The following is a 19,972-nucleotide window of genomic DNA, read 5'->3' as shown; positions in this document are numbered from 1 at the left end:
CTGGTTAATTGTTCGCAACTTTAACCTGAAATTAAGGAGAAACTTCCTAGCAGTGAGCAGAATGTCTTCAAAAGTTGTGGCTGCTTCATCACTGAAGGTTTTTAAGAGGGACTGGACGGCCAGTGTGTATCCAAACCAGGTGGTTAGTATATGTATCACGCCAATCCAGACGTGAATAAACCATGATTATGTTCATTAAGGACAAGCAGGAGGTGTGAAAATAGCTCCCTCTCTCTATCCGGGCATAAAGGCAGGAGAGACACCCTCCCTGAAGACTAGGGACCACCCAAAGCAGCTGTTGGGGTCCCTTGTGGTGCAGTCATTCTTTCTCCCAGCTACGCTTTATTTTTCTACAGATGTCAACGGATCCTATTGCTGTGCAGTGCCGGTCACGTCTCTCCAACCTAGCTCGCTCTCAGCCCCATAGAGCAGTGTTTTTCAATGCTGGCTGGGGAATTCTGGGAGTTGAAGTCCGGACATCTTCAAGTTGCCAAGGTTGAAAAACACTGCCATAGAGGGACGCTGAGGCTGAAGTTACGCGGCTGGCTTCGCCGACCGAGGAAAGGGTTTCGCGAGACTTTGGAAATCTCGGGGCCAGGCAGGAGAGCGTTCCCGTTTCCTAGCGACGGTGGCGGGGATCATGGCGCGCCGGGAAACTTACACGGGGAGGGAACGGTCAGCGGAGGCGGATCGACGGTTTTCTATCATGGATCTCAAACACCAGGCTGCGGAGTATTACCGGAGCAACGAAGTGCCGCAGCGCTTGGAGGAAGTGCTCAACACCATGTTCTACCAGCGTCCCGGGGATCTCTACGGGTATCTGGTAAACTAAACTGGACCAGCGGCGCGGATCAAACTGCGCAGGCGCACTAAGTGGAGGCACTAGCTCTGGCAGAAGGGGTTTTTGGAACTGATCATGCACAGATAGTCCCAGATTTTCAACAGTTCATTTAGTGCAGTGTTTCTCAACCTTGGCAACTTGAAGATGTCTGGACTTCAACTCCCAGAATTCCCCAGCCAGCTGGCTGGGGAATTCTGGGAGTTGAAGTCCGGACATCTTCAAGTTGCCAAGGTTGAGGAACACTGATTTAGTGATTGTTCAAAGTTACAATGGCTCTGAAAACAGTGACCGTTTTTATGACCATTTTATGACTTATGACCATTGCAGCATCCCCGTCATGTGATCAAAATTCGGATGCTTGGCAACTGGTTCATATTTTTGACAGCTGCAGTGCCCAGGTATCATCATGTGATCAGCTTTTGTGACTTTCTGACAAGCAAAGTCAATGGGGAATCCAGATTCACTTAACAACGGTATTACTAAACAAATGCAATGATTCACTTTCTGTGGCAAGAAAAGTCATAAAATGGGGCAAACTCGCTTAACACATTTTTTTTTCACTTTGCAACATACATTTTGGGCCTCAATTGTGGTCATAACTGAAGGACCACATGTAACTGAAATCTGTTTCTCAACCTCAGCAACTTTAAGAGGTAGGGACTGTGAACTGCCAGAATTCCTCAGGGGGAATGCTGCTGGCTGGGAAATTCTGTGAGTTTGAAGTCCATACCACTTAAATTTGCTGAGGAGAGAAACACTGTACTAGTGAATTAGCTAACAGCCTGGATTTTATGGAATTCTTAGTGCTACCTGGAAATGAAATAACTCATTGGTTTTATTAAACTTTTATGATTTAAGGCAGGCATGTCCAATCCACGGTCTAGGAGCTGCATGCAAGTTGATGAAAAAATAAAGGACGTTTTTTATTTATACATATTAATTATGTTATATATTTTACATGCATCCCAAAATAATTCCTGTTTACTCATGTAGCTAAGGCAAGCCAAAAAGGTGGCAACACATAATACATTTATTATAATGTAAGTTTAGATGTAATAGAGAGTCAAGTAGAGAGTCATCTTGAGGTTCTCTATTTGAAGGCAGCCTAAACTATAGCAAATGTGAAGTCTTTAGTTTTCTTAATCTGGTGCCCTCTTTATGTCTTTAGACTACTGTAGAAGACATAATAGTTTTGTTACAATAGATAATAAGTGACTTACCTATAAATTGATTCTAGAAAGTAAATACAATTGCTAGTTTAAGAAGACTGGCATGAAGTATTTGTTAACAATAGCACATCTTTGAGTTCAGAGGTAGAAAAACTGATAGGTTACCAAAGATGGTCTTTGCAGAAGCATACTGGAATAAAAATCAAGTTAATGTTAACTTTATAAAAACAATGTTCAGTTCTAAACATATTGTGCCATCCATAACAAACTGGGTTTATATCAAAATGACATGTGTATTGTGATTTCATAATGCAAATGCCACTGTTGCATAGTATTCCAACATCTGACATGATATGCAACTTGTGATATTTGCATCATTATATGAATTTTGTCAGTTCACACACCCACCCCATTTCCCCAGGAATGCCTATACATGACAGCTTTAATTACACTGAGTTCCTATTTTTTTTTCTAATAAAACCTTAATTAAGCAGTTACTTGATAGGTTTGGAGTTGTAGAGTTTGGGAACTAGTTCCGTATCTTTTCAATTTTCTTTAAAACATATATAATTTTAATACTTTTATTTAAAGAATTTCCAGAAATCTGGCAATGAACAGTATTCTACCTTTAAAAAAGAATCAATGTAGATTGCGAATGAAGGCCAATCTAGATTTTTCAGCGTTGCCAGTTTGGTATCCTCCTTCTAGGTCTTCAAACTTGGGATGGGGTGAAGATTACATCTTTTGTTTGGGTTACAGCTTACCTCCTGTAAACTTTCTTTCTTTCTTTTTTACTGTAGCATCTTCTTTCACTGTAGTGTAATAAGGCAGGATTATACATTGAACATCTTCATTCTTATTGCCAGAAAAAAAATCTGTCAACTGTTCCTCTCTTATCTCTCCAAGCTAAGATATGAATTCTTTTTTTTGTACACATTATCTATTATCCTTCATTCTCTCTCTCTTTTCCTCTGTGTATCTGCATGCATTCTCCCACAGTAACCAATATTGTTAAATTGAGAAAGGAAACCCATATCAGAATAAACTGCTGCTCTATGTGCATCATTAAGGAAGAAATATATTAGAATCATCTTTTATATATTAATAAACTAATTTTGGGTGGATAACAAGCATCAAAACAAATAGCAAGTATTCCCTGTAGACATCTAGATATTTTTCAATGGCTGCTCTTACTTGAGCACATTTATCTACATGCTGGGAAATGCTGCTTTGTTTCTGCATCTCACCAATGAAAACAAAATTATGATTGACATACCACAATTGTATACCAAAGAGCACTTTTCTACCAATTTACACATTACTCAAGACTCTTTTATTATATCATAATGTCTTCTACTAATTAAAGAGGATACAGCCACAGGGTAAAAACTGCTTTGCAAACCATGCTATGAAGATTGCCTGATTCTACCATTGCTGTATTTCAGTCCAGTAATGCGGAACCTCAAGATAACCAAATGTTCTGCTATCTTATTTTCTCTGATCTTTTTTCTTTTAAAGAAACTTGTTCTCCAGAACTGAAAAGAGGAAAATGTATCTATGGTAGCATATGTCACAAGAGCCACCAGATCACCTGGATTCCCATGTGGGTCACCTCAACACTCCAATTTCTTTCCTTTCTTTCCAACATCAAAAGAAGCAGAACCTAATGAAAGAAGCTGACTCATTGATGATCATGGTTAAACAATACTAATCTTACATATCTTTATCCAAGATTGTGGTTCTCTTTCAGACCCTGGACTTCCAATCCAAATGGTACCCTATGGTCTTTTTAGGAAGCTTTCTGGAGCCATACAGTTATATAAAACACTACCATGATAAGCTGTGCCTTGACATCTCACAGTTTGTATCATCCAGGCACATCTTTTGAGTTTTTCCACAGCCTCCAAAAAGAAGGATTAAGAAGTAAAAAAAAAAATCTCAGGTGTAAGTACCTTAAGTGAACAAGCTTTTTCCCCCAGTTCTGAGACCCTTTTCTGAAAAGACTTAGAGCGCATTCTTAAGTCTAGTGAAAAAGAACTAGCAATTACTATAGTGATGTTGAAATAAAAAAAAGAAATCAATAGAAGGAAAAGAGCTATTAGGTCCAAAAGAATTGAAGGTAAAGAAGCAGCTAAAGAAACACCAATTGGAAAGAAAAGGGACAGGAATAAAAAAGAGCAAGAAAAAGAAACCATATCCTAAAGAAAATATTAGCAGTTAAAATCTGAATCCAGTGCGTAATCTACTGGCTGCCCAGAGCAACCTGGTTTCCTACATCATTAAACAGTTTGGGAGAAAAGAAAACAAGAGAGTAATAATTTGACAGCTCTCGAGTGACATTAGGAGCCAATCACCATTAAAACATATTATTTGTCTGCTATCTTAAACAAAGCAAAAATAAATCCTTTCTCCATACCTCCCTTCTTTCAGTTCTGCACATCTCCACATTTCTTTCTCCTCTACCCCCTGTGCCTGCCATGTACTTCAGCTTCTCTTCCACCACAGTCCTGCACCAACAGTGGCTGGCCTCTCCTCCTGTTTTCTTCAACCCAAGCAACATTGCCAGACTACCTCCTTGTATTACAAGGCACCTTTCTCTGCAATAATGACTTATTTTGTAATAACTTCTTTTTTTAAAAAAAAAGTTTTAATTTAAAACAAACACAACATCCTTCTTTACGTGCTGTAGAAAGTGTATCAGTTGGTTACAAAAAGACTTTCGTGCATCTCTTCCACAGTCAACAAACATAATTCACATCAACTCAAGAATTTTAACTCAAATATTGATACATGTCACCATCATCATATCTCCATTTTCATTTGACTATAATTGTTTAAGCGTCCTTCATCATAAAATAGACCAAAATTTAATACATAACCACATGCTGGCCTTTCAATTACTATTTCTAAAATCCTCACTAACACTAAATCCTATTCTAGCTAAACATTCATAATATTTAATAACAAAGTTTTCTTATCCTCCTTTCCAAATCACTGTTTAAAATTTACCTCCAGTTTCCTTATGTTATACCCATATCTATCTATCTATCTATCTATCTATCTATCTATCTATCTATCTATCTATCTATCTATCTATCTCTCTCTCTCTCTCTCTCTCTCTCTCTATCTATCTATCTATCTCTCTATCTCTATCTCTATCATCTATCTATCTATCTATCTATCTATCTCTCTCTATCTCTCTATCTCTATATCTATCTATCTATCTATCTATCTATCTATCTATCTATATATATATATATATATATATATATATGTTGTTATTCTTATCCCTCATTTATTTGACTATATCTTGTATCATAACATTTTCTCCCTAATAATCAAAACGTTAACTGTATCTAACTTGGTTCTTTTTTTTAAATTAACCTTTATATATAATCCAAAGGGATTTCTAATCTTCCTTACATGGGTACCATTCAATATTCATATCCAATTATACTCATCATAACACTACACATTGTATACATTAGTAACATTATCAGTTATTTATTTAAGCTATATCTATTATCAATAAATTTCACTAAATTTAACTAGTTTTAAATTATATTCTTCCATCTATCAACCTGTATCTTTCCAATAACAATACAATTTCTGCCATTTGTGGTACCAATCCTCTAATCATCTTCTTGATCAGCTTTGTATGGACTTCTCTTAGCAACTCCTTGCTTGTAAAATCTCTCATATAATCTTGATGCCCTCTTTCTGTTTCCTTATTCAGCTTGTCTTTGATTGTCAGCAGTGTTGTCAATACTTTTGCTAGTAGAATTTCTTTCTTTGAGTCTTAAATTCTTTAATTTTTTCCTCTTCTATATTCTGCCCTCTGGAATAGAATTCCTCTCCATTTACTTCCTCTTTCAGTATTCCAATCTTTCCATTTTCAGGAACAAACCAATTACCATCAATATCAGCAGGTTTAATCTCTTTATATTCACTTTCCACTTTGTTTTTTTGAGTTTCAATCACCCCATCTTGCATTTGATAAGCATCCTCAGTTTTTTCATCATATTTTATTGTTATGTGCTCTAAGTATTCCAGCTTCTTCTCTATCCTCTCATATGTATTTGATAATCTCTGTATTTCTGAAAATATCTTTTGCAAGCTTAAGATTTCTGTTTGCTTTTGAAATTGTGCCATTCTCTCCAGCTAACAAACACAGCTGCTCTAGCTTGGAAGGTTAATAAAATTCACAAAAATGTTTTGTTTTCACTTTTCTCTGGTTAAAGATATACTTCAAAGGGACATCTGTATGCTTCCCTTCTTATCACTCTCTATAACCAAGCAGTGAGACCTTGTAGTGCCAAGCCAAAACAATCAGTGAAGAAGAAAAAAAGTGTTCCATTTCCAATACACAAACCTTCCAGCCTGTAGCAGTGTTATTGTTGCAAATTTCCTTATTTCTTTTTGTATTTTTTTTGTATTTGAAGTTAGAAAAAAGAGTCCAAGTTTTAAATGGGTTAGAAGAACACCCACAGTAATGAAAGAGGAAAATTTTAGACCATAGGTTACAGAGAATAATAAAAGAAAAAATAGAAGAAGAAAACTTAATCCATTTGTTTTAAAAGGCTTGCATAAATTCCATCCATGAAGATAGCATTTAAAAAGTAAGATAACCACTGTCCAAAACAATTCCAAATTTAATTCCGCTGCTTGATTCTTCTGTTCTTTAATTTAAATTAATTTTACGTTTTTTATAGGCAGTCTCTTTTTAAAACAGTGAAAGTTCCTCACCAGCTGGAAACACTTTCTGTATCCTTCCATTTTGGAACCGCCCCGACTTTGTCAGCCTTGGCTGGATTTTTGTTGCCGGCTTGAAGAAGTTCTCTTGCATCGATCAGGGACTTTGCGATGCCCCTGAGGTCAGCAAGATGTATTCTTCCTGTTCACCGTCTCTTCAGGACGGTTTAGGTCCAATTGGACCACCCAGCGGCAAAAGTATCGGCTGTGGTCTCAGAGCATCGAGACTGCACGTCCGTATCATTGCAACGTTGGCTCCTCCCCCCTCTTGTTAGGCAAAGACTGCTCTGTCACCAGTATATCCCTGCACTCAGACCTGGACACTATGATCTATCTTCAGTGGTGGGATGGCTTAGAGCAGGACAGAAGACAGAATGGCAGGAAAATAGATGTGGGAGACCCAAACTGGTAAGGATTGTGGTGATTTGGATTTGAACTCTTGATCGTAGAACTGCTGTCTCAGTGGCTGGAGATAAGTTTACAAATGAGCTTATTTTGGGGGGTAAGGTTAGAAATGGGGGAGGCACTGCTTTAAAGTGATTCTGCTTCCTCCATGGCTAGTTCTAGTTGGTAATTGGGGGGGGGGGGAATCCACTCAGGAATCTTTTTTTCAGGGGATCTCAGGTCTCTGGTTTTCCCCTTGTTCCTTCTCTTATTTAACAACTACAGGAGGCCATTAGATAAGGCTTTTTGATATTATGAGTGGAGTATCATCAACAATTTATAAATCTCCACTCCTGTTCCAGGAAGGTGATGCTGTTCAGGTGCATATCCAGTGTCCAGAGCCTGGATGGGGAGCAAAAATGCTTTGACTGGATCAAAGGCATATTTTTAGTTTTTGTGCCTTCCAGTCAAAGGTGATTGCTGGCAACTGTCTGGACAAGACCTTTCATTTTTCTTGGCAAGATTTTGGAAGTAGTTTGCCATTGTCTGCTTTATAGGACTGACAGAGTGACTGGCCTAAGGTCACACATTTGTTTTTGGCCCTAAGATGGGACTAGTTTCCGGGTTCCTAGCCTGCTGCCTTAACCACTTCACCAAACAGTTTTCTCACAAGTTGAATGGATTTGGATTTCCCACTCTAGTGGGATATGGGCTTTGATGTCTTGTCATCCTTGATACCCAGTGGGATAATATGCCATCAGACAGAGTTGGTGCGTAATTTGGGGGTACTCCTGAGTTCACAACTCCTGGTACAGCAGGCGATAGCAGCTGCAGCTGGAGGAGGGCTCCTCCGTTCAGGTTGTGACCTTTCCTAGACTGGGAGACCTTGCTCACTCACACGCACATTTTAGCTATCTTTTAGTTAGATTAATGCGGTGTGATCTACATTGGTCTGTCCTTGAAAACGATCTGCTCCAGTTTGTCCAACATGCAGCAGCTGGTTCTGGATTCTTCATATTTTGCCTTTGCTACACGGCTGGTGTATGGGTTACATTAGCTTCCAGTTGTCTGGATACAGTTCAAAGTGCTGACAATTACCTTTAAAATTCTAAATTGCATGGGTCAAAGTCACTTGCAGGATCACTTTTGCTTGAGGATATCTATCTGTCCTAACAAGTTCCATACCTTAAATGTTGCTATCTGGTAGGATCTCAGATACATACCTGAAAGATGTTCAGAATATGATGCTATGATTGTTCATCACAAGGAGTCAGTCTGAAGGAATTAGCAGGTAGAAACAAGGTTATGCATACTAACCAAAGACAGAAACGCAGCTTGAGTATATTAGATAGGCTGTACTTCACAGTAGAATCTGCCACATACTGACTGAAAAGGGTTCCACCACAAATCCGCGAAGCCCTTCTGTGCGGAGACATAAGCGCGAAGACTAATTCGCGCCGTTCTAAGCGCTAAGGAAAAACGCGACCCTACCGCGATGACATAATCGCGGAGGGCAAAATCGCGCATTCCCAAGCACTCAGTACCCTAAACCTAACCCTAAACCTAACCCTAAACCTAACCCTAACGCTAAACCTAACCCTAAACCTAACCCTAAATCTAACCCTAACCCTAAACCTAAACCTAACCCTAAACCTAACCCTAAAACAAACCCCTAAACCTAATCCTAACACTTACCTTAAATGAAGTCGGCTTTCTGCCGCGGCACCGTTTTAAAGCGCCCTTATGTTGCTGCGCTGTTGTCGCAGCGGTGATGACGCGCGGTGATGATGTCGCGGCTTTAGCGCTGCGATTTTATCGCCGTGATTTTGACCAGCGCGGTTTTGTCGTGCCATGCCTGAAAAGAGTCCAGATAATCTGCTTCAACTAGGGTTGAAGCAGATCATACACCATTCAAGATTTTTTTCTTCCCAGTCTATGGCTACAAGAATTAGTAACTAAATGAACCACCTAATAAATTTAAGGTACAAAATAAATTGCAATTGTATCTTTGAAAGCCTTTGAAACTAATTGCACTAATTACTGGTCTTCTAGGCAAACTTCTTCTCTGAATTATCAAAACCTCCAGTGATATGCAAATTAGTTGCTAAAAGTGTGCTGGATGGAACTGGCCGACCAACATTAGAAGTTGAAGTCTTTTGCCGAGTTAGAGACTGTGATAAGGTATGAATTGTGTTGCAGTTAATTCTCTATTTGTTTATACAATTTCAAGGGTGACCAACTCCACCACAATTCTGTGCAGCTTGTAATTAAATCATTAAAATGAAAACATGTGAAAAAAAAGCAATACAACTGACTGGAAGACAGAATCAAAAAGCAAAGGGGCTCAGACACAATCTTAACCCAAGTCATTCATTATAATGAAAACTTCTGACCTAGCTTGATTATCAATTGGATGAGGAAACGATATAGCAGGTCGGACTATTACCTTCCTGTTCAGTATGATCCTGATCTTACTTCCATCTGACTCCTACCACCTCTGTATGATTGCTATTTTTTTTAAAATGCAGTTTAAATACATTCTTCTTGTGTGTGATTTCTGTGCCTAAAGTTTTGATTTCCTGTAGTTTGATTAATTTAGGGCCAAGTTCAAATACTATTCTCTCATTTTACAACTGGGAAAATGTCCTTTTATGTTATTTTATAACGCCCTCTAATATTCTGGGGCAATTACAAAAATTAGTCATTTTCAAATTTTCATTTGAAAATATATTTCATTCATTACATATGCATTACATAGTTCATTACGCTGAATATATCAATTAGTTAGAAGGATTAAGATTACTCTCTTTAATTTTTCTTTCACTTCTTGAAAAATGGCATTAAGTTTTGTTCAAAATATGTATTAGGGGAACATTATAAAATATATTCTCAGAGTATTGATGAATCAATATTTCACATAAAAACTGTTTGTGTTAAAAAGAACTACATTAAAACTATATAGAATAAGTACAAGTGAAATAAGAAGCTTTGAATAAAATTTTACTGAACAATTAGAATCTATGGATTACCTTGGATAAATACTTGAAGTGGTATACGTTTATGATATTTGTTAGTGGAAGTGTTTGGGGGAAAAAAACCTTACATCAATAAAAAAAAGCTTTTAGTAAAAAGTAATTTCAATGTCATGTTTTCTATGTGAAATTTCAGTAATAAACATCTTTAAGTATTGTTGCATAGATTATTTGTTCTAGCATGATCTCATGTCATGCTGAAATTTTTGAAAGTGCTTCAGCAGAAGCAATTGATGCAGATGAAAAGGAAAGATCCGAATCTTTGAATACGGCAATTGAATGGATAAATGAATCACTGAATGAAATGCTCAGAGGCCTTCAACCTAGTGACCAACAAAGCATTGATGAGTTATTAGGGTAAGTGCCTCATATTTATTTTGTTTGCTAGGAAGTTTTTTAAATTTTTATTTAAAATTCAATTATGTTGTAATTCAGCATTTGCACACAATACACTTGCAATCTAGAAGCAGTGTTCTTTAATACTTATTAGCGCATTTTGTTACATAAGTTAGTTTTCCACTAGGCAGTAAATCCTGCTATCATAAGTGCTCGTTATCTAAAAGGTTCCATTCATTAATAGCAATACTGAATGAATAAAACAATAGGTACCAAGAAGAAGGAGGGAGGATGGCAGCAATATGAGTGACTAGATTTCAGGGGCTGTAGTAACGCAAGAGAATACAAACCAATGCTCTCCATGGATTTGGTAATATAGCTCCCATTATCTGTCATTGGACTTGCTAATGAGAAATAGAGATCAAAACAGCCAGTCTCCCCCTGTATAAATTTTATTTTAAAAATTACATAAATAAATGATAAATATAAAAATATATAATGAAAAGTTAGAAAGAAATGAAAAAGACAACAGAAAAGTGTAAAAAGTTATTTAAGTAGAAAAAGAAAAGAAAATTGAACACACAACTTCCAATCTTCTCTACAGTAATTATAAACAAACTTGTTATCCATCCTTCCTCTTTCATTACAAGGTTCTGTCTCTTCTATGTCATGCAGTTTGCTGAGTCAGCCAAACAGCCAACACAGTCCTAGGTTGATTAACAGATCCAAGATCATGTGAAGTGTTAATATCATGTTATAATGCCTTGCTAAGACTACACTAGGAATACTGCATCCCTTTTTGATCGCCATGATATAAAAAAGATGTTGAGACTCTTGAGAAAGAGTGCAGAGAAGAGCAACAAAGATGATTAGGGACTAAAAGCTAAAAGATGTGAAGAATGGTTGCAGGAATTGGGTATGTCTAGTTTAATTAAAAGAAGATCTAGGGCTAACATGATAGCCGTGTTCCAATATTTGTGGGGCTGCCACGAAGAAGGCATCAACCTATACTCCAAAGGGCCTGAAGGCAGGACAAGAAGTACATAGTAATTTTTAAAATCTACATTATTCTTTATTATATCACAAAAAGCCAAAAACAGACTCTACCTAGTTGTTTCCTTCTCCAATTAAAAAATGAATACAGTATAGAATCCTGTTCTGACTCCCCCCCCTTCTTCGCTCGTTAACAGACGACAATCAGACAGACTTAAAAGGAAATAACTTTATCAGTCCTGGTTCACGCTGGCTGCGAGCCCAAAATAAACATAGATAAAGTCTCTGTCAACAAGGGTTACGCAGCAGAATGCAGAAACAAAACTCTTACAGCACCAGGTTTTCAAGAAGCAAAATCACTTATCCAAGTGTCTCACAACTCAAACAGGAACAGAACTGAATTCTCCATAAACGAACAACGAACCACGAACAAACGATGAATGTTGACTTCTGCAACCAGGGCGTGGCACCATCAGTCCTTTTATCTCCAGAAGACGACGCTAACGAGCCCCAGCTGCATTGTTATTCCTGCATCCCGACTCAATTCACAGCAAACTTCTGCTGAGTCACAACAGAATCCCATATATTTACTATTCACAAACTGGTTATAAAAACACATACAGGCACACATTCAGTTGAAGATAATTTAAAAAATAGAATTATTCCTTTTTATATAGGAACTGAGATAAGGTTGCTATAGTTTTGTACTGGTTAATAAACAATGCGGCAATAAAGGTTACACTTATTGTTTTAGACTGTTCACAATATATTTAATTAATAGACTGATCATAACTTTTTTGCATTTTGTAGTATTAGTGTAAGATTGACGTAAGACACAGCTGTAAGATATAGGTAACAATACAGCTTCCTGGAATGCAAATTGATCAACCAAGTAGTATTTATTTGATTTGTATCTATTGTTGCATATCTTTTCTTTAACTTTACCCTTTATTTGTATGTGTAAATACTAAGCTCAGTTTCCCTTCCATTTCAAATTTAAAGAGACCAAGATTTTACCTAATAATCACAGGTTTCCTTACAATAAATAAATCGGCTAAAATCAACATCAAAGATATAGATTTGAGGAATTGTTAAATTACTAATTATCTTTAAATCAGTTCCTAAATGGAATAATTTTAAATGCCGAATTAACTAAATACCTTCTTTGAATGATTTCTACCCTATATATTCTTCCTCTTCCAAGGGGACAGTTGTGCCAGTGAAGATCCAGCTGAAGGAATCTCTGAAGTGGCACAGAACAATAATGTTTTCCCTTTAATTATGTGGATGATAGATTGGGGTAGTTGGCATTGCAGTCGCAGAAATATATTTCTTCCCTACACTATCCTACACTTTTCCAGTAACAGCACGGAAAGGAAATTAATAAGCTACCTTCATTTTATGAAATGTACTTGAATGATATTATATCATTTTCACAACTCTCCTTGAAACTTCTTCGAGGATGCAGTCCAGTGTGTGTTTGCTCAAAATAGAGCAAATGTTCAAGCAGCATGCACCAGTGAACAAGGAATGTAGGATGTTTTGCCCCTAACATCTGGAAGATACCAGATACTAATCATTAGAAGGACTACAATTTCAAAAGAAGATGATTTTCAATACTGAAGCATATGATAATGGATGGTGTATTAAGAGTGGTATCTCAAAACACTGATACCTACCATCCAAATATTAGAGAACTCCAAGAAGAAGAAGGTAACCATATAAGTATGATGGTTTTAAATCATTTTTAGTTCAGAAGGTAAAAAACATTTTTTTTAAATATATTTTATTCATTTTTCACATTCCATTTGCAATCACTTATATACAGGGTATTTACTATAAGAAAAGAAAAAAAGAAAAAGGGAATAAAACGAACAAATAAAAAGGAAACACAACTCATCATTCACAACCCCACCTAACCCTTCCATCCTCCATACACCCCATCTACCCCCTCCAACTTTCCTTTCTCCCTCTAACACTCCCCTCCTACTTCCCTTTCCCCTCAAACCTTCCTTCTCCCCTTACTCCCCAGACACCCTCCTTACATTCCCCTTACTCCTTCCTTACTCCTCCCTCTTCTTTCCCTCTACCTCCCTCCTTGGTGTATGCCTTTATTCGAGTGTTGTTTGATCTGATAAAAGTAAAATGAACCAAGGGAAAAAAAAAATAAAAGAAAAAAAAAACCACCGTATATAAATACATTCTTGTTCTTATTAAGACTATGTTAACAACCCCCACCCCCCCCCCCACAAATCCCCATCCCCAATCCTCCCGACTTCCCAGGGCCCACACCTGGCACTACCTTCTGTCTAAAATATCTTGTATACATATGGATTAAAAAATAAAAGTAATATGTCAAAAGAAAGAAAAACAGAAAAAAAAAGAAGAGAGAAAAGAAAAGAGAAAAGAAAAAAGAAGAAAAAAAAAAGAAACCACTCTTTGTGTTGATCTCAGCCCCCCATCTTTATCTATGCTTAAATAGTATAAATCATTCTATCTATATTTTATTCTCGTCTCTTACTTCTTTGCTATTTACCCCAACCTTCTGTAGACTCTCCCGTTCCTCTTCCTAAACCTCATGATCCCTTCCGATAAGATTTAAGCAACGTGGTTCATGCCACATATTCAAATATGACTTTACAGAAGAGTAATCAAACTTTCCCTTCTAGTAAAATTTAAACAGCGTAAATGATCTTTCTTAACCTCCTTTTCAAACAGTAATTCAAAATAATCTAGCCAAGCTTCCCCTTCTTAGCAAAATTAAGCAGCGTAGATCAAATATTACTTTACACAGAAATCAATTTCTATCTTAAGATAATTCCAACCGACTTTCTCTTCTAATAGGATTTAAATAACGTAGTTCATTCCACATGCATTTTACCCTCATCCCTTACTTGTCTGATATTTACCACTATCAAATTTATACTAGCATTTGTTTAAAATCTAACTCAAAGCAATTTCAACCAACTTTCCCTTCTAATAAAAGTTAAATAGCATGGATCATTCCACATATTCAAATAATACTTTCAGCAAGAGTCAGTTAACCTTCTGTTTTAAAATAGTCCCTTCTAACAAAGTTTAAACAACATAAATCATTCCGCATTCTTTTTACACTTATCTTAAGATAATCCCAACCGGCTTTCTGTTCTAATAAGCCTTAAACAACGTAAATCATTCCACATATATTTTACCCTCATCCCTTGCTTGTCTGATGTTTACCACTATCAAATTTATGCTAACGTTAATTTAAAATCTAGCTCAAAGTAGTTTCACCCAGCTTTCCCTTCTAATAAGAATTAGTCCGCTTTTTCTACCGGAGAGAGGTCTCAAACCCCCATTCAGTCCTCAACTTTGGCGAGTATTTTAAAATGTCTAAATTCTCGATCTCCGTTTTTCTGCTTCTCCGAGGGAGGAAGGGCTACCCCCTCCATCTTGCAACCACATGGCCTGCCGTTTGCCTTCTCCTTCTGCTTGTCTCTCCTCTCTTCCAAGCGAGTCAGGAAGTCCCGCCTTCAGAATCCTGCAATAGAAATCTTGAGCCTCCGAAACAGAGTTAAGACGAAATCTTTGATTCTCAAATGTAACCGTGATGCCGGCAGGGGCCTCCCATCTGTATCGAATCTGTTGACTCCTAAGCTCCTTAGTTAAAAAGGTGTAGTCCCTTCTTGCTTTCAGCATCTGGAAAGGAATATCTTTGAAGACAATCAGATCCTGGTCATCAACTCGGAGACTGTTATTATGAAACTTTTGCACAATCGCATTTCTAGATTCTTTTGTAGAAAAATGTATAATTATGTCCCTCGGGAGCTGTCGCTGTTCCGCTATCAATGAGTTCTGGCGATAGATTTTCCGAATCTGCCAATCAAAGTTAAGTCCCGGGCTTCCCACCGCATAGCTGAAGGCTTCAGCAAAGGTCTGTTTCAAATTCTCTTGCTCCTTTTCACGGAATCCTCTGACTCTTATTGCAAATGCCTTCCTATTAAAATTTATCATCATGAGCTGTTCTTCATTGTCTCTAATTTTTTGTTGTAAAATTTGAATATTGGTAGTCAAATTAAAATTAGCCTTCTCCAAACTTTCCAATTTGTTCTCTATTTCAGCAGAGTAATCTGACAGGGCAGACACGGCTGCAAACGTATTCGCCTTCATTTGATTAACTTTAGACTTTAAATCATCATATAGTTCCAATACAAATTCCTTAATTTCTTGTTTAAAGGCATTAAACATTTTAAAGAAATATTCCTGTGTTAGAAATTCTCCAGTAGAGGGCATAGGAGACAAAGGCTGTGGTTCCAGTAAAAATTCTTTAAATTCTTTAGACACATTTGTAGCAAGACGCTTCTTTGACCTGGGTGCCATAATAAATAAACAAGTAAGCAGCGCTTTGCTCCCCTCTATTTCCAAAGAAGAAGAGTTTATTTTGTTAAGGAGCGGTCTGCAGGAAGGTAAAACCGGCTAAGTACATCCACTATCAATCATCCACGGAGAGAAATCGCCATTTTGAAGTCCATTTAGACAAAGAAGTCTCTAAGACAAATGGTGCTGGTATTTAAGATAGTAATAAAAGCATAAATCTCACAGGGGTGGGACCCGCCCGTATCAATTCTAGCTTGAAAAAACTTTGTTTTGTCCTGGGGGGGGCTAGCCTGTCTGGGGCTGCCAAAAAAAAAAGGCAGCTGAGAAGAACTGGCTGGAGATAAAAGCTCTGCTCCGGCTGGATCTAATCTCTAAGAGCCAAGGTGGCGCAGTGGTTAAATGCAGCACTGCAGGCTACTGCTAGATCAGCAGGTCAGCGGTTCAAATCTCACCGGCTCAGGGTTGACTCAGCCTTCCATCCTTCCGAGGTGGGTAAAATGAGGACCCAGATTGTTGGGGGCAATATGCTGACTCTCTGTAAACCGCTTAGAGAGGCCTGAAAGGCCTATGAAGCGGTATATAAGTCTACTGCTATTGCTCTGTCCACAGCCAAAAAAAAGAAAAAGGCTGTGGCTTACGAATAGACCCTAGCCTACAGAGCTACTCCCTGCCCCTTTTTTAGCCAAAAAGGGATGCTATCTATGATCTTATTTAGATATACAGACCAGATCTCTGAGGAGCTCGGTGGAGCCCTCCTCGGCAACAGGCCACGCCCCCAGGAAGTCCCAGAAGGTAAAAAACATTGAACAGAGATAAAATAGGAACAAAATTATGGATTTTGTGCACCCATTCTAGGCAATAATCTGGAAGAAACATTTTGGGATTGTTTGATGTACATAAAGAATGTATGAATTTGGGTTCCTCAAATAGGTGTGTATAATCACAAGGATTAAGAAGCATCATAGTAGGAAAGTTTAACTTCCAAAAGGTGACAGACGTGCAATAAATGTGTACATACAAAGGTGTAAATATTTATAAAGCTAAAAATTGCAATATTTATCATTCACAATACTTCCCCATTTATTTTATTTTAATTGTTTGTTTTAGCATTTTGCAGGACTGCTTGGCCCTAAGGAAAGGCAAACTTAAAACTAACAACAATATCTTGAGCAACACACATTCAAATTCAGGTTCAAAATAAATGTTTTTGTGTGCCAGAGCACTTCCAGCTTATGACACTCTAGACTTTGCATTTGCAAAATCTAAAAAGGTGATTAGTCATGCTATTTCCTTTTATCACAGTAATTATTTTACAAAGAAATATGAACAAGACAAAGAAAAAAGGGAACCTGAAAAAGAAAAAGAAAATCAGGAAACGATGGCCCCTGCTTCTCCACTGGCTACCGTACCTCCTGGAAAAAAGAAACCAAACAAAGCAGGTTAGAAAATGAAATTCGAATAAATGAAATGGTCTTATACAATCATTCAGTTACTTCTGGTTCTTCATGACTTGCTGGACACTAATTTTCCCTGGATTGTTCTCTGAGTAACTCAGATTTTTAGTTCTTGAAAACTCCTGCTTGCATCATGAATGATGGTAACTAGCTACCTTGTCTTCTATAGGTCTATTTTTTTGAGTCCATTTAATTATTCTAAGCATGAGGGCTTTCCATGATTCCTGCCATTGCATTTTGTGTCCTCAATATTTAAGCTTTAGTTTCATTGTTAGTGTTCTCAGTCAGTAATCTGGTTTCACTGTATTTGGTACAATGATTTGTTCTTTCAGTGCAAGGTATTTTCACTGAGGTGTATCATTTAATGCCTTTCTTATGTGGGAAAACTGTAGATTTGACAATATTTATCGCTGCTGTCAATGTTATATATCTGTTCTTTAGTATTTTTGGCAGCTTTTCTACCAAATGGAAGATTTTTTTGTTTTATTTCATGACCACAGTCAGCATCCTTGTACATTCCCTGCAAAAGGAAGCAGTTTAGGATCCAGTAGTTCAAAAATTGGCTCACCCCTGTTTTGTGCCTTGTGTATTTTGATATATTCTTAATTTATTGCAGACACCAGTGAATACCATATCTGACGATGAGGAAATAATGTTAGTAAATGCGTATTTTTAAACTCTTTCTAAATCTCTGAGGAAATATTTAGTTTTTAGATTCTTAATAGTCTCCATGAAGAAGAAAAGATATTTGAATGTAACAAAAATAGAATTTGGCATTTTATGGAATATTTAATTGATTGTTGAGAATCTATGGAGAATATGTCCTGTTCAGACTTGTTGCTTCATACCATGACAATTCATCTATAATTTTCATTAAATGAGCTAAATGAGGATCAATTTGTGGTGTACTTCAAATTAATGTATCAAGTACATCTCAGTGTTCTTGAAAATGTTTATGTTCTACTGCTTAAAGAAGCTGTTAAATGTTTGGATCAAAAGTCAGATTTTCCATAGCACCCACGTGTCAGATTTTCAAACGATGCAGGCTTTTCTTTAACATTTGAGGACATAAATGTCACAGTGTGAAATGATGGTTGCTATGTTCTGTGCTACAAAATTCAGCTATTGTTAAGGTACCTAAATGGGAGCTACATAATTTTCCAAGTGTACCTTGGAGTCTGACTTTTTAAACATAAATATTATTTTGAAAATCTGTATGAAGTTTAAAAAATGAACATGATGAAAAAGTCAGTAAAGAGAAAATAACAGAACATTTTTGTCTGAGAAATAATATTTCAGCAAAGAGTTTGCAATATCTACCATTAAAACTTTAAGATGATATAAAAATAATGTTAGAAAGCTAGATGGATAGGTAGGAAAAGTTTAAAATGCACTTAGAATTATATTTCTTCAAATTCCTATTTCTGAATGAAGTGCCTGTGATTCCAGTTAAATTGTAGATTGAGAAACCTGAAGGTTCCTTTCTTCATTTGTTTGACTATCAAAGCTTTAGGGCGAAAAGTATCATTTTATTTATTGTGGTCTTGATAACATTAAGCAGAAACTGACTACATCCCTTTTCCCCCTGTGCTTTTAGGCAAAAAAACGTCTGTGATAGAAAAGCCAATAGTCCCAGCAGAACTCCCTGAACCTGTACTTATGGGCAGTTTGGCCATTGGATGTACATCTCTTGCTATTGCAAAGAGTGCTGCAACTGTTCGTGACTTACCTTTGTACTCATATATTGCTTTGCTGAAACATGATCAGGTACGGATTCAGAATGCTCAGTTGAAATGGGAACAAGAGAGATGGCAGCCATGTACACAAAGCCAAGTCTCATTCTATGTATAGTGAAAGTACTTAATCAATTGTAGCACCCTAGACAATATGGCAGATGTGATCGGCTCCAGTTTGCTAATTTTTTTCAGTTTGATGACTGCTGCATCTGCATTTATAGTCAGTTGAAACCCTGCTTTTCAAAAAGTAAGTGATGAAGCAGAATTTTCAGGCTACCGTGTTTCACTATAAAAGTAAAACATGGTGGCCTGATCAAGAAGACGATCACAATAAACAATGTATTGTAGGGAATACTTCCCTGTCCCTGTAATGACTTCTTTTATATGAGGTAATAATAATTGAGGTAATTATTACCTCATAATTATTATTACCTCCTATAATAATTAAATAAATATCATCTCATATAATTACCTCATATAATAATAATAATTAAATGGGATCTACTGTCATCAGATATGATGATGCCACCAGTTTAGATGATTAATACAGAAACAGAGCAAATTCATTCTGGATGCTGGTTGTTACTTACAGGCATTGATAGCAGTTGATCTTATTTGAGGTTCAAAAATTAAATAGCTAGACATGGTTATTATAGGGGGAGTGCCAAAATTGTTGGCAAGTCAAAAAGCAATCTGGGAAGATGGCCTTGGTAAAAACAGGTGATGTGAATGAAAATAAACTCTTCCTAGCTTTCAAGCTCCCAGAACGAGCCTGTACAATAAATCTTTGGTCCCAGTGACTGACTCAGATTGCAACCTGCCAAACCTATCTGTATTGTTGCCGAGACAACTACATGGTTATTCCTGTGTTTACCAAGAGTTGCGTTCAATAAAGGGAGATGTACATCACTTGCTGTTT

At 37.0% G+C, this 19,972-nt stretch overlaps 1 protein-coding gene across 1 annotated transcript in view; it reads left to right on the top strand.

The window, feature by feature from the left end:
* The first annotated feature begins 640 nt into the window (after window positions 1-640).
* Window positions 641-19,972, top strand: part of ENO4 (enolase 4) — a 29,974-nt gene continuing 10,642 nt past the window's right edge. The window contains exons 1-5 of the mRNA XM_032225602.1: window positions 641-823; window positions 9,199-9,327; window positions 10,345-10,535; window positions 17,166-17,302; window positions 18,915-19,084. Of these exons, the coding sequence (XP_032081493.1) occupies window positions 641-823; window positions 9,199-9,327; window positions 10,345-10,535; window positions 17,166-17,302; window positions 18,915-19,084 (810 nt within the window). The remainder of the gene's footprint in view (window positions 824-9,198; window positions 9,328-10,344; window positions 10,536-17,165; window positions 17,303-18,914; window positions 19,085-19,972) is intronic.

The sequence above is a fragment of the Thamnophis elegans genome, chromosome 10 (assembly GCF_009769535.1).
Source record: "Thamnophis elegans isolate rThaEle1 chromosome 10, rThaEle1.pri, whole genome shotgun sequence".
NCBI classification, from domain to species: domain Eukaryota; kingdom Metazoa; phylum Chordata; class Lepidosauria; order Squamata; family Colubridae; genus Thamnophis; species Thamnophis elegans.
This window is presented reverse-complemented; position numbering and strand designations above follow the sequence as displayed.